Source organism: Perognathus longimembris, chromosome 17 (assembly GCF_023159225.1).
Source record: "Perognathus longimembris pacificus isolate PPM17 chromosome 17, ASM2315922v1, whole genome shotgun sequence".
In the NCBI taxonomy this organism is placed as follows: Eukaryota; Metazoa; Chordata; class Mammalia; order Rodentia; family Heteromyidae; genus Perognathus; species Perognathus longimembris.
In genome coordinates this window covers 45,117,952-45,133,505 of record NC_063177.1, presented here as the reverse complement: position 1 = coordinate 45,133,505, position 15,554 = coordinate 45,117,952, and the positions used below count along the sequence as shown (strand labels likewise).

Genomic DNA, 15,554 nt, shown 5'->3' with positions numbered 1-15,554 from the left:
TACTAAAAAGCAGAAAGTATCACTGTTGCTCAAGTGATAAAGCCCTGACCTTGAGCACAAAAGCTCAAGGACAGTTCCAAGGCCCAGAGTTCAAGCCCCAGGACTGGAAGGGACAAAAAATTATAAAATAGCAGGAATATAATATTTAAAGTAAGAACTTCACGGAGACTTTAGTCATTCCTTCAATGCCTTGTTCATGGAGTGAACACCGTGGGGCTGGAGGAATGATGCTTCTGGAGTATCTGGGTGCTATTTGGAGAACTAGGACCACGCTCTTCATCAGTCATGTGTTTTCTTCTAGATATCACAAGTACCCTCGTTTTAGCTTATCTAAATGCTTTTGTCATTCTATGGACACACACACACGGATATGTATGTATGTATTCCTTATGTTAAAGGTTCTTTACAGTATGTAAGAGATTGAATAAGAATACTTTATAGCTGGATACCAGTGGCTCATGCTTGTAATCCTAGCTACTCAGGAGACTGAGATGTGAGGATCGAGGTTCCAGTCCAGCCCTGGCAGGAAAGTCCATGAGACTCTTATCTCCAATAAACTACTCAGGAAAAGCCTAAAGTGATGCTGCGGCTCAGCTGGTAGAGCACTGCTAGCCTGAAGCAAAAGAAGCTCAGGGACAGAGCCCAGGTCCAGAGTTCAAGCCACAGGACTCACTTTTAAAAAAGAATACTTTATATAGCCAGGCACTAGTGGCTTATAACTGTAATCCTAGCTATTCAGGAGGCTGAGACTCAGAAGATCACAGTTCAAAGCTAGCCCAAGCAGAAAAATCCATTAGACTTAGTGTTCAAAATAACTAGCAAAAAATAGGGCTATTGGAAGATGGGGCTGAAATGGTAGAGCATCAGGTAAATAAGCAGTTCAAGTATAAGCCCCCCTGAGTTCAACCCTAGTTCAACCAAAACAAGAAGCTTTATAGATTGGTTCTTTGAACATTGCTGTATGTTGTGCTCTTTTCCCACAGGGTGGCAATCAAGGTTTGACAGTGGTAATTCAAGGACAAGGTCAGACTACTGGACAGTTGCAGTTGATACCTCAAGGGGTGACTATACTGCCAGGCCCAGGACAGCAGCTCATGCAAGCTGCAATGCCAAATGGCACTGTGCAGCGATTCCTCTTTACCCCCTTGGCAACAACAGCCACAACAGCCAGCACCAGCACCACCACTGTCTCCACTACAGCAGGTAGAGCTTTGGGCTTTGTGACAATGCTGAATAGTCATTGGGCCAATATCACAAGAAGACCAGAGCTTAGCAGTTGACACCATCATTCTCAGAACATCTCTATGCTCCCATGCCTTGTTCTTGTAGACTCCCTGTCACCACTACCCCCCCCCCCCCACCAACTTAAAAAATCAGGAAGAGGGGCCCAAAGTAATGGACATTATGGCAGCTTTGCCTACTCACTGATTGCCAAGCCTTGATAAAGTCTTGGAATCAATTTGGATGGTAAATCCATCCAGGTCAGCCTGCAGCCGAGTGCTGTTGGTCCTCACCACTTCACCAGGCTCCTTCCAGTCATTGCCACTACCTGCCACCACCCCCAAGGCGAAAGGGAGCCTTATAGTGTGTAGGTCCAAACAGCTGTGTGACCCCAGAGGCTGTGCCTTACTTTGAAAACCAGTCCCTTGGAGAGTAGAGTCGTGTACAGAGTGCAGCTGGGCAACAGCAGGGCAAAGGGGACCATTTCAAAAGGCTTAAAATAGACAACTTTAGAGATCTCCAGCCATCATCTTACATTCTAGAGTAATAGGAATGGTTTGTCTTTCTTCTTCACAGGCTCAGGTGAACAAAAACAGAGTAAATTGTCACCCCAGACCCAGGTGCCACAAGCCAAAACACTGCCGCCAGCTCCATCTTCAAGTGTGAGTCCTGCAGAAGCCCAGCCACAGACTGCTCAGCCTTCAGCACAGTCCCAATCCCAGTCCTTCCCCCAGCCCCAGTCCCCAACACAGCCTGAAGTTCAGGACCAGCCTGAAGTCCAGCCCCAGACAACCGTTTCATCCCATGTCCCTTCTGAAGCACAACCTGCCCAAGCACAGTCATCCAAACCCCAAGTTGCATCACAGTGTCAGCCTCAGAGTAATGTTCAAGGACAGTCTCCTGTTCGTGTCCAGAGTCCACCACAGACTCGAATACGTCCATCAACTCCATCCCAAGTGTCTCCTGGACAGCAAGCCCAGGTTCAGACTTCAGCCTCACAACCGATTCCAATTCAGCCACACACATCTCTTCCGATACCTTCCCAAGGCCAGCCACAGTCACAACCCCAGGTACAGTCTTCAACTCAAACTCTTTCAGCAGGACAAACGTTAAGTCAAGTTACTGTTTCGTCCCCATCATGTCCTCAGCTACAAATTCCGCAGCCTCAGCCCCAAGTCATTGCTGTACCTCAGCTGCAACAACAAGTCCAGGTTCTCTCTCAGATCCAGCCGCAGGTTGTGGCTCAGATACAGGCCCAGCAAGGTGGTGTGCCCCATCAGATCAAACTCCAGTTACCTATTCAAATTCAGCAAAGCAGTGCTGTGCAGCCTCACCAAATTCAGAATGTGGTTACAGTGCAGGCAGCCAGTGTGCAAGAGCAGTTGCAGAGGGTTCAGCAACTCAGGGATCAGCAGCAGAAGAAGAAACAGCAACAGATAGAGATTAAGCGTGAACACACCCTCCAAGCTTCTAACCAAAGTGAAATCATTCAGAAACAGGTAAAGTTATTAAGTCAAAGCAGCATGTGGGTAGCTTGAATTATTGCGCTGTGCAGTAGACTTAGTGTTTGGTTTCCTGAATGAGACAGTCACTGGTGTTGCAGTTCATTCAGGAGAAGCAGCAGCTGGACCAGAAATACTGACTGTGATGGTTTGCAACTCTTTGTTGGATATACAATCAGAGCTTGGTAGAAACGACCTGTTTGGGGGGAAGAATGGAGTTCTGAGTTGAATTGTCATAAATACAGAACTTGTAGTCTTTAAAAAGTCTTAAAAAACTTGTCTTAAAACTAATTCAGACATTATTCATTTGAAGTTATTTGCTCTTTTCTTTCCCTCATTTGCATATAGATGAACCAAATGTTAGCCACATTGAATTCATTTGCATTTCCTGCCATACCTTATAAAAATATCTTAAGTACATATTTTTCCATAGCTTACATTGAAGGTGGCCTTGTGCAGGAGCATCATAAAGTGGCACTTCAGTGAAGTAAAGCAGTTTAGAGGAGTGAGGAATACTGTTAAAATAAAATCACACCTGCAGCATCCATCTACAGTGTGTTTATTTACCACTGGCCAATGATTTGAGTATAGGTGTCAAGTGTTACCAAGGCCAGGCACTCGTGGCTCACGCCTGTAATCCTGGCTACTCAGGAGGCTGAGATCTGAGGATCGCAGTTCAAAGCCCTGGCAGGAAAGTCTGTGAGCTTCTTAGCTCCAATTAACCACCAGAAAACTGGAAGTGGTAGGTAGAGCGCTAGCCTTGAGCTGAAGCGCTCAGGGCCAGAGCCCAGGCCCAGAGTTCAAGCCCCACAACGGACAAGAAGGAAAAATAATTTTTGTTTGTAGCCACACAAGATTATTATAACAAAGGTCACGTGTGTGATTTTAATGATGGGAGCTAAGCTTTCAATAAAATGAATTTCTGTTTAATATGTTTGCATATGTTACCACCCAGGCCTCAGGGCAATGTAGTCTGTAAGTTGAGAATGGTTCCACAAGCTGTCCATCTTCTCAGTGTTTTGCGTAAGAGAAGTGATGACAGCTCTGTAATGCCTGGAAAGAGCGCAGTGGGAATGGCCCATGGTGCATGGTAATTGTGTGAAAATCGTGGCTGTTTTTTGGTTTTGTTTTTTAAAATCAAACAAATTAGTTAATTCTTCATATCTTAGAGTTTGTGACTTTATCCCTCTGACTCTGTGTTTTGATAAAGACTGGAGAAGGTCCTGCCAAGTGCTTAGTTTGACATGGTAAGCACCCAGGCAGGCCCACTTAACAACTGCTAATTTTATTTGTATCAACATAAAATCCCTAGCCATTTCTTCAAAAAAGCAGATGTGTGCTGATTTCTACTGTGCCCTGTGTCCTAACTCTGGTCATTATAAAACAAGCGCTTTTGGGTTTGCTCTTTCCTAAAGGTGGTGATGAAGCATAATGCTGTAATAGAACACTTAAAACAGAAAAAGCCCATGACTCCCGCTGAAAGAGAAGAGAACCAAAGGTAGGGGAATCCAGGGCCTCTTCCCTTAGCCTGCACATGCAGCAAGGCTTGTAAGTTGCTGTTGATTGAGTCTTGATTGAAGTTTGGTAACTTGGTGCTGATAGTTGATCACAATAGGTTTGAGGCACTCCTAGTAACTCTGCACACCCCCTGTAGGGAATCCCCAAAGAATCTTGTTTTGAACCTTTCAAAACGAAACCCCAGCATTTCACAGTTTGTATATTTTTCTCTAGAATGATTGTCTGTAACCAGGTGATGAAGTATATTTTGGATAAGATAGATAAAGAAGAAAAACAGGCCGCTAAGAAAAGGAAACGGGAAGAAAGTGTGGAACAGAAGCGGAGCAAGCAGAATGCTAGCAAGCTCTCCGCTCTGCTCTTCAAACACAAAGAGCAGCTCAAAGCAGAAATCCTGAAAAAGCGAGCACTTCTGGACAAAGACCTGCAAATCGAAGTGCAGGTAAGAGGGACTCTTCTCCTTTGTAGCATTTATTGTTGTTGGGCTTTGTCTTGAAGTTCTGATTAGGCCTAAAATGTCAGCCTGTTATCTGTAAATTTCATTTGTCTAAGGGAGCATGAAAGTAACTAGTATTCAGGTCTTTTGCAGCAAGGGGGAGCTTTTCTATAAAGATGCATATATTTACATTGTGTTCTCTAAACTAGCCACTCTGAGAGGGCAATAAAATGTTTTGGAATTCTGTTGAGAACAGCTTTCATTGTTCACGAGGTAGTCTTGTCAAAAGTTAGCAGAGGCCAAGGTATTCCCTACCTTGAAACTAATCTTGGAGGCATTGCTAATTTACTCCTGGCTTGTGAGATTTGTTTTTCCAAATGGATAGCTATGTCTCCTTCCACATCCCCCAGTGTTCTCCTTTTTCTTTCCCTCTTGTGCACTTGGCATGGTAGAGGACCTGCCAGACATGGCTCTTTGAAAGAGAAGTAGGCTATGTGAAGCATTCCATAACGAGTTCTGTGCATATAAAGAAAATATTGATCAGACCAGCATCCCACTAAGGCAGAAATGAGATAGCAGTGTGGACAGTCAACACCACCTCCTCTCCAAGTTCCAGCCAATGCGACAGTCCAAGAGAAAAATTAGAGACAAAAAGCAGAAAAGAAAAGGGAAAGCTGGGTGCTACTCGGGAGGCTGGGACCTGAGGATTGTGGTTCAAAGCCAGCCCTGGCAGCAAAGTCTATGAGACATTTATCTCCAATTAACCACCAGAAAAGGGGGGGGGGGGGTTGGTACCTATGTGTGGTGTGATTGTTACATTGACACCCTAAGATAAAACACATGAAAGATTTTACTAAGGTAATGAGCTACAGTGTAAACATCAAGACTTACACCCACTGTCAGCTTTTAATCCACCAAACAATTTATAGTAGCAACAGAAAATTTAAAATGCCACCTCTTACCTTAAATTAATCACAGTTCAGACAGATCAAATTTAATTTAAAAAGAAAATAGGAAAAAAATGAAATTACTAAAAGAAATACATAATTGCCATTTTTGTAATCTTGGAGTGGGTAAACCACTGCTAAACATTATAAAATTCAAGTGCTGCACAGAGAAAAGATAATTTTGAAGCTAAAGAGAAAAACTTAAGGGAGAAAAATAACTGTAAACAAGCTTCGTTGCATATGCTTGTAATCCCAGCTACTAAGGAAGAAGATGCAGGAGGATGGTGAATTAATAGCAGCCCGGGCAAAATTAGAGAGACCTTGTCTGAGGGGAAAATAAAAAGCATCTGGGGGGCTGGGAATATGGCCTAGTGGCAAGAGTGCTTGCCTCCTACACATGAAGCTCTTGGTTCGATTCCCCAGCACCACATATATGGAAAACGGCCAGAAGGGCCGCTATGGCTCAGGTGGCAGAGTGCTGGCCTTGAGCGGGAAGAAGCCAGGGGTGGTGCTCAGGCCCTGAGTCCAAGGCCCAGGACTGGCCAAAAAATAAAAATAAATAAATAAATAAAAAGCATCTGGGCACTAGTGGATCACACCTATAATCCTAGATATTCAATAGGTTGAATTGCTGGGCACTGCTTGCTCACGCCTGTAATCCTAGCGACTAAGGAGGCTAAGATCTGAGAATCATGGTTCAAAGCCAGCCTGGGTAGGAAAGTCTATGAGAGTCTTACTTCCAGTTAACCACCAGAAAACCAGACGTGGAGCTGTGGCTCAAGTGGAGCAAAAGCAGCTCAGTGACAGCACCCAGCAGAGCTGTGGCTCAAGTGGAGCAAAAGCAGCTCAGTGACAGCACCCAGGTCCTGATATCAAGCCCTAGGACCCGCAATGGGAATATGGCTTAGTGGTAGAGTGCTTGCCTACCATGGATGAAGCCCTGGGTTCCATTCCTCAGCACCACATAAACAGAAAAGGCCAGAAGTGGCGCTGTGATTCAAGTGGTAGAGTGCTAGCCTTGAGCAAAAAGAAACTCAGGGACAGTGCCCAGGCCCTGAGTTCAAGCCCCAAGACTGGCAAAAAAAAAAAAAAAAAAGAAAAAGAAAGCTAATTCCCAATAGACATATAAAGCAATCTTTAACCTAACTAAAATGAGGAAAATGAAACACCATTTTTGATAAGCAATGCCATATATTTATATACTTCTGTGAAACATTTCATCAATATGTGTTTTAAAAAGCTCAGAAATATGGGGCTGGGAATATGGCCTAGTGGCAAGAGAGCTTGCCTTGTATACATGAAGCCCTGGGTTCGATTCCCCAGCACCACATATATAGAATAAATGGCCAGAAGTGGCGCTGTGGCTCAAGTGGCAGAGTGCTAACCTTGAGCCAAAGGAAGCCAGGGACAGTGCTCAGGCCCTGAGTTCAAGGCCCAGGACTGGCAAAAAAAAAAAAAAAAAAGCTCAGAAATATGGATGTGATCAGATTCATAGTTTGGCTTTTAGAAACTTGTCTAGTTTTGCTATCAGTCTCAAGTACACAGGGCACATAGTAGAAATCAGTGTTTCCAAACAGGAACGCTGTGGCTGGGCTGGAGTTTTGCTTTGCTTGTTTTGTTTGTCCCCATACCAGGGCTGGGAATCAAGGCCTCACTCTCTCAGGTTTTTCCACTCACAGCTGGTATTCCACCTTTCAAACCATTCCTCTAGCCCAGTTTTTTGCTGGTTAATTCGAAATAAGAGTGTTACAGATTTGTCTGCCTGGGCTGGCTTTGAACCTTGAGTCTTCTATCTCAGCCTCCTGAGTAGCTAGGATTACAAGTGTGAGCCAGTGGTGCCCAGCCAGGCCTGTTTTTAATAGTGTAAGAGACTGAACATCCTGGGCCATTTAACGTTGACTAAACCAGGAAAATGCCCTGACCCCGTCCACATAGACCTTCGACGCTGACTGCTAGGCCTTGGTGCCCTTAGAAGCCGAGAACCACTGGGTTAAGTACAGGACTGGCAACACAAACAAAACCAACCAAAAAAAAAAAAAGAGAGAGACCCTCAGATTTCAGCCTCCCAAGTAACTAGGATTACAGGTGAGCCATTGGCAGCCTGCTAAATTTCAGTTTTAATAAAATGGTAAGGAATGCTATTTGATATTGAGGAGAAAGTCACACTGATAGATGCTCAGTAAAACAGGATATAGCCAGGTGGCAGTGGCTTGCTTACACCTATAATCCTAACTACTAAGGAGGCTGAGATCTGAGGATCATGGTTCAAAGCCATCCAGGGCAGAAAAGTCCATACACTGTGCCTCAAAGTGGTAGAGCTCAAAAATAGCACCCAAGTCCTGAGTTTAAGCCCCTGAACTGACCGACCCCCCCCCCCAAAAAAATTTTTTTTCAAAAAACAGCGTGGCAAGAAAGTCCATGAAACACTTGTCTCCAACTAAGCACCAAAAAACAGCCAGAAGTAGAACTGTCTCAAAGGATAGAGGGTTATCCTTGAGAAAAAAAATGGAAAGTTCAGGGACAGCACCCAGGCCCCTGAACCAGCACCAAAAAGCTAATCACAGTGTTTTCTGGCAAGTTGCCAGTGTTGCATTTCAGTCCCCTTTGTGCCCAGGCCAGCCTGGACCTCAATCCTCCCTACATTGCCAGTGTGTGAGGTAGCAGGCCCAGCTATTACTAGTTGATATTGGGGTCTCAAACTTTTTGCATGGATGAGCCTTGAACTTGTACTACCACCTCTCCCCTAATCTCTGCCTCCCAAGTGGCTAGGATTACAGCATGAGCCATTGTGCCTCACTCTTTTTTTAGGGAGGCAGACTATATTGGGATTTGAACTCGGGGGCTTAGGCCTGCTAGGCATCACACGAGCCAAATCTCCAGCCCCTTTATGGCTTGGTTATTTTCCATTTAAATGTTTGGCAAAACCTGGATTGAGAAACTGGTGTGCTTTGTTGCCACTTCTCCCTGCAGTCTTAAATTCTAGACATAGGAGCGTCACTAACAAGGCAAATGTGCTTCGAGTTTTACTTTGTGCCTTTTGCTATCATGCCACCTTTTGAAACTCCTGTTCCATTCATTACAGCTTCCTTGTAAGGACCAGGGGGGCAAAGGCAGTCAGTGATGAGGACACTTGAAATCCCCTCCTAAGCAGCCACTGGGCGTCAGGACAGGTTAGGACAGGCCCAGCCGGAAGGGCTGGTCTTTCACACTGGGTCTCCTTTGACTAGATCTCACAGCTATCTCAGTGCATGAGCCTTTTCAACTTGTGATTGCTGAAATTGGACTTAAGCATAGAGTAAGAAAACTCTTACTTGGCATTCCTAAAACTCTTACATCAGAAGCTGGGTGCCAGCAGTTCGCACTTGAAGTCCTAGCTACTCTGGAGGCTAAGATCTGATGATCTAGGTTTGAAGCCAACCCAGGCAAAAAAGTCTGTGAGACTCTTGTCTACAGTTAACTACACACACACACACACACGCACGCACGCACGCACGCACGCGCGCGCGCCAGCAGTGGAGCTGTGGCTCAAGTGGTAGAGCACTACCTTGAGCACACAAACTCAAAAATTTTGGTGCTCTAGGAATGGCACCAAAACAAAATAAAACAAAACCCCTCTCACATCAGACTGAACTTCACAGAGCTACTTGATGACCCTGTCCAAGCCATGCTTTGAAATAATCCTAATGGTCTTCTTGCCTTGTCTCTCTAATCAACAGGAAGAGCTGAGGAGAGACCTGAGAATGAAGAAGGAGAAAGACATGGTGCAGGTGGCGCAGGCCAGTGCAGTAGCAGCCCCCTGTCCCCCTGTGGTGGTGACCGCGCCAACCCCCACAGCCCCTCCGCCTTCGCCTCCCACTGTCCCCACTCTGCAGTCCCCGGGCCTCCCCACACCCCCGCTGCCTGGGGCTTCCCAGAAGAGGAAGCGGGAGGAGGAGAAAGACTCAAACTCAAAGTCCAAGAAAAAGAAAGTGATCTCTACTACCTCAAAGGAAACTAAGAAGGACACAAAGCTTTATTGTATCTGTAAAACGCCTTATGATGAATCTAAGTGAGTAGAGTTTTTTGAGCTTTAGTTATTTTTAGTTTAGCTGTTCAGGTGACAGTTGTAGGAAAGGCATGTACTGGTGACAGTGTAAATGACAACCGCGGTGAGGGTAATAAAGTTCCGTCTCTGGTGCCAGTGGTATTTTCAGCCTTGCACTGGAAGTAAAGTGCTATTTCACAGGTTCGCAGTTCTTTGTCCTTTGGCGTATTCTTTCCTGTCAAAAACCAGCTTTCTGTTGCTCCTTTGCTTTCTCCTGTTCTTTCGGGCAGCACTGCAGGCCCTCCATTCCCATACGCAAGAGCCTCGTCTCTGCCATCGCCAGAGCCTAGAACCCAGAACTCGGCTCCTACCCGCCTATGAATGGTGCATGAAGCTTCAAATTTGAATCATTCTGGGTTTTATTTTAAGCAGTTCTCTATATTGGGATACAAAAACTTAATGTTTTTGCTAAAAGTTCCCACTTACTTGGAACAAAGGCCAGAAAAATAAAAAAATTTATTCCTTTTATTCTTCAAATATATGACCCAAAATTTAATAAGTAACCGGGTGCTGGTGGCTCTTGCCTATAATCTTAGCTACTCAGGAGGCTGAGATCAGGGTTCGAAGCCAGCCCGGGAAGAAAAATCCCCATGAGACTGTTATTGCCAATTAACCACTAGAAAACCAGAAGTGGAGCTGTGCTCAAAGTGGTAGAGCGCCAGCCTTGAGCAAAAGATCTCAGGGGCAGTACCCAGGCAGGCGCTGAGTTCAAACTCCCACAACCAACAAAACAAAAAATAAAAAAGTGATAACTATGGCTGCTGGAAGCTGTTTTTGACAGTTGTGTCTTCGGTAAATGAGATCTTAGAGATAGTCTTTAAATATTATTTTATATTTTGGTCATTACTGTCAACTAAGTTATTTGTGGACATTAAAATGTACACTATTTTCTTCCTTGAGGCAGGGACTTGCTATGTAACCAGGCTAGCCTTGAACTTGTTAAAATCATGCCTTGGTTTCCTAAGTGCTGGATTATGCACCACTATACTACTTGTAGGCCCAATTTTCCAAGCCACAAGTAACTATGGTACTGCTTCTAAAAATACCATTATTGGGGCTGGGAATGTGGCTTAGTGTTAAGAGTGCTTGCCTAGCCTGCATGAAACCGATGTGATTCCTCAGTACCCCATGAACAGAAAAAGCCAGAAGTGGCGCTGTGGCTCAAGTGGTAGAGTGCTAGCCTTGAGCAAAAGAAGCTTAGGGACAGTGCCCAGGCCCTGAGTTCAAGCCCCATGACTGGCTCCAAAAAAAAAAAAAACAAAAACTAAAAAATCCTTATCGCTGGGCACCAGTGGCTACTCAGGAGACTGAGATCTGAGGATCTTGGTTTGAAGCCAGCTGCTCCGGAAAGCCCATGAGGCTTATTGCCAATTAACCACTAAAAAACAAACAGAAGTACAAGTGTGGCTCAAGTAGTAGTAAAGTGCTAGCTGTAAGCAAAAAAGCTCAGTGTCCGCATCCAAGCCCTGAGTTCAACTGGCTCACAACCTGTAATCCTAGCTACTCAGGAGGCTGAGATCTGTGGATCACAGTTTGAAGCTAGTCCAGAAGACAGTAAAGCCCATGAGAATCATCTCCAATTAATCACCAGAAAAACTGGGTGAAGTAGAGCTGTGGCTCAAGTGATAGAATGGTAGCCTTAGTGCAAAAGCTCAGAGACAATGCCCAGTTCCTAAGTTCAAGTCCAAGGCCCAAAAAAAATCATTTAGCCAGCAACATTAGTTCATAGCAATAATCCTAGCTACTCAGGAGGCTGAGATCTGAGGATTGCGTTTCAAAGTCAGCCCAGGCAGGAAAGTCTGTGAAACTCTTACCTTCAGTTAACCACTAAAAAAGGCCAGATGCGGGTTAGCTGCTGGTGGCTCCTACCTATAATCTTAGCTACTCAGGAGGCTGAGATTTGAGGATCACGGTTCAAAGCCAGCCCAACCAGGAAAGTTTGAAATTCCAGTTAACCAGCAAAAATTCAGGAGTGGAACTGTGCCTAGAGCAGTAGAGCGCTAACCTTGAGCAAAAATACTCAGGGACAGCCCAGGCCCTCAGTTCAAGCTCCAGGATTGGTATGCACATACACACCAGAAGTAGAGCCATGCCTCAAGTGGTAGAGCTCCAGCCTCAAGCAGAAAAGCTAAGGGACAGTGCTTAGCCCTTGAGTTTAAGCTCTGGTACCAGCACACAAATCCTTTCGCCAGATGCTGGTGGCCCACACATCTCATCCTAGCTACTCTCAGGAAGCTCAGATCTAAGGATCATGGTTTGAAACCATTCCAGGTGGGAAAGTCTATGAGGCTCTTATTGTCACTTAACCGTCAAAAAGCCCATTGTGGAGATGTGGCTTAATTGCTAGCCTTAAGCAAAAAAAAGTCAAGTGAAGGTGCAAGGCCCTGAGTTCAAGCCCCAGTATAGACACAAAGCAAAAAGTAATTTCAAGCCAAACACAGTGGTGCACAACTGTTCCTAGCAGTTGGGAAGCTGGAGCAGGAGTTCAAAGAGTTCAAAGCCAGCTTGGGGTACATAATGATACCCTGTCTCCAAAAGGAAATGATTTTGGAATAAGAATGTTTAATATCTATTTAATTAGAGGGTCTAATTGAGTTGTTTTTTTTTTTAAGAAAATTGTAATCTCTTATTAACTTATTCTGGTGGCACTGTCTTCAGTTATAACCTGTTTACAAATGCCTGATGAAAGCTTTGCTGGTCAACTCGCTGTGTTCATCACGCATCAGTTCCGATCTCTCCCCGTATCATTGTCTTCCCACCATAGACGTTGTACATAGTGTGAAAGGAGTCTGTCCACTGCGTGGTCTGCTACCGTGTGCCTCACTTAAGCAACACACACCAAGTGATTTCTGGGACAAAAGAGCATGTGTTCCTTTCTGTGAATGAGCTGCTTTGGGGGGTTTCTTTGGCCTCGTTCTTTCAAGTGTTCAAATCACAGAAATTCATTTTGCACAAACTTTTTTTGGAAAACCTGAGTTGTGTAAAATGAGGCACACATGTACCTGTGCTCAGGTTGAGGTTGCCTCATTACTTTGTGGATATATCATACTTTTCAGTTTGCCATTCTAGCCTGCCAGGCTCATCCGTTCCCTGTTCTAGTTGAAGTTACTTGCTGTGTTTCAGTAGTTGTTCATAGTCTCTCATACCAAGCCAGCCAAGGGGAAGAATCTAGGGAGAGTAGCCCTTACTTCCAGAACACACAGCTCACCAGCTACCCTGAAGAGACCACGGCAAAATACCCCAGGAGACCCCCTCCTCCTCCCCACCCCAGCAGAGATTAGCACATACGAGTCCGAATTCCAGAGGAAAAGGATAAAGGCACAGGCGGGTAGCACGCCCTGAGTCAGGAGGCAGGTCAGTTGGACCCACTTCCATTCCTTTAGCTGATGCCAAGGCAGCTTGGGCGCCAGTGGCAGCCCATTGGGCTCACGGGCACTGCGTGGCCATCCTGCACAGGTCCGTCACCACTCAGACACGCTCACTAAGGGGCTGCTGTCACAGACACCTGGAGGTCTCCCTCACCTTTACAGGGCTGGGAGAACCATGCCTCCATCATTCTTCCTGTGGTGTGCCCTTGCTTTTGACTCCAAGCATTCCTTCACATCTCCTAGCCAGTTGATTAACCCGGCCCCTCTCCCCATTAGCCACACACATTCACTGAAAATCTGGCCCACGTCATCATCTGCTATGAGGTGATTTTAATTAGGTCAAAGCTCGATGCTGGTAGGCAAAGAAAACTTGGTAGAAATGGAATTACTACGTGTGACCTTCTCCCTTTCCTTCTTCACATCATATCTGACCACTTCACGCCTGGATGACCCGCATGTGCTGTAACTTTTACTTGGTGTCTGCGCTTTGCTTTGTTTTCTTTTGTTTTTTTTTTTCAAATTTAAATTGAGATACATTTTCAAACCTATCTGAGAAGCAGCCCCGCTATTGGAATGGCTTCTGTGGCATAGGCTTGAGAGATGTAAATCTTGGTTCTTTGGCTCTGGTTTCTGTGCCTGTTACAGTTTTACACACATTCATTAAGAGGAAGCCATTACCATCAGTGTGTCATTTTTTTTAACTCCAGTATGTTTTTAAACACCCATATTTCACGCAACAGTGTGTTTGTTGAAATCAATGTGAGTGACTTTATGTTTCCACACTTGATACAGCATCAGATACTGAGTGCCACTAATAGAAGGGTTGGAGTCAAGATGTTTAGGCGACTCATTGCAGAAATAATCCTGTAAGAAAGAATCCGGGTAGGGAAGACAGATTTAAGTACCATGCAGCTCAAAATGACAACTACATTGTCATTTTCATTGTGAATACTTTTAGGTTCTATATTGGCTGTGATCTTTGTACTAACTGGTATCATGGAGAATGTGTTGGCATCACAGAAAAGGAGGCTAAGAAAATGGATGTGTACATCTGTAATGATTGTAAACGGGCACAAGAGGGCAGCAGTGAGGAATTGTACTGTATCTGCAGAACACCTTATGATGAGTCACAGTGAGTTCTGATAAGAGCATCATATTTAATAATGTAGGAAGCCACATTGCTCTGACTGGTTTACTTATTTATTTTAAAATAAAAAGAAAGATCTTTTTTCTGCATATATTATACACTTACATTACAAATTCCTTTCCAATTTTTTTTCCTCTTTTTCCCTCTTTTCCTCCCCTTCAAAATTTATGTTGCCTCATACTGAATGCTTGTGACACATTGGGGGAAATGTGGTTTAATAGGAGAATTGATTCTTCAATGTGTAATGTAGAAATTAATGAGATTAAAATAGCCTGACTTATTTGGACTTAGTGTTTGAAATGGCACTTAATTGTAGGAGAGAAAAAAAACACTAACTGGGTATAAATTCTGAAACATTGCTATTAGCTTAGAGGATTTTGAACTCCTAATTGAGATAATATTAGTTGAAAGATTTTTGGCTTTATTTTGTTTGGGGCTTTAAAAATCAATTAAATGTCTTACATTTTTCTTCAAATTGGTTCTCCAATATTATATCATGGTCTTAATAAACTTTTACTGCTTATTCTTAACTTCAAAAGTACTAAATTGACACATTGGATTGTCAACCTCAAGAATATTAAATCAATCTTAATGCTAAAACTTTTATATCCTGGGGCTTACTACATTTTCAGTTGCATGTTTTGTTACTTGTAAATTGTGAGATGTGATGTTATCCTATCCACTTGGTGTTCACTTCCGCTTTGGATCTTCCAGATTTTACATTGGCTGTGATCGGTGTCAGAACTGGTACCACGGGCGCTGTGTCGGCATCCTGCAGAGTGAGGCGGAGCTCATTGATGAGTATGTCTGTCCGCAGTGCCAGTCCACAGAAGATGCCATGACAGTGCTCACACCACTGACAGAGAAAGATTATGAGGGCTTGAAGCGGGTGCTCCGCTCCTTGCAGGTGAGCGGCCCGCAGAGCACTCCCCCCGGGGAATATGTGGTTACTGGCTGGGTCTTAGGGCACAGGGCTTCGCACTTGCAGTCCTCCATATCCAGCACTGGGAGGCTTACCATATCCACATGGCACCTCCACGATCCATTGCCTAATCGCTCACGTAAAGTGCATCACTGTTTTTTACTTTTGACTGTTAAAACTAGAGCTGGCACTGGTGGCTCATGCCTGTAATCCTAGCTACTCAGGAGGCTGAAATCTGAGCCTTTTTTTTTTTTTTTTTTTTTTTGGCCAGTCTTGGGGCTTGAACTCAGGGCATGAGTGCTGTCCCTGAGCTTCTTTTGCTCAAGGCTAGCACTCTACCACTTGAGCCACAGCACCACTTCTGGCTTTTTCTGTTTATGTGGTAGTGAGGAATGGAAACCAGGGCCTCATG

At 44.5% G+C, this 15,554-nt stretch overlaps 1 protein-coding gene across 10 annotated transcripts in view; it reads left to right on the top strand.

Annotated features, from left to right (window-relative positions):
* Bptf (bromodomain PHD finger transcription factor) overlaps positions 1 to 15,554 on the top strand; it is a 113,206-nt gene that overhangs the window by 87,113 nt on the left and 10,539 nt on the right. For 5 of the 10 annotated variants that reach the window (XM_048366977.1, XM_048366976.1, XM_048366975.1 and 2 more), the window contains 7 exons: positions 984 to 1,203; positions 1,798 to 2,720; positions 4,139 to 4,221; positions 4,455 to 4,680; positions 9,338 to 9,669; positions 14,032 to 14,205; positions 14,935 to 15,127. In XM_048366977.1, coding sequence (XP_048222934.1) covers positions 984 to 1,203; positions 1,798 to 2,720; positions 4,139 to 4,221; positions 4,455 to 4,680; positions 9,338 to 9,669; positions 14,032 to 14,205; positions 14,935 to 15,127 — 2,151 coding nt within the window. The remainder of the gene's footprint in view (positions 1 to 983; positions 1,204 to 1,797; positions 2,721 to 4,138; positions 4,222 to 4,454; positions 4,681 to 9,337; positions 9,670 to 14,031; positions 14,206 to 14,934; positions 15,128 to 15,554) is intronic. The other 5 variants (XM_048366981.1, XM_048366980.1, XM_048366979.1 and 2 more) reach the window with 3 other exon arrangements.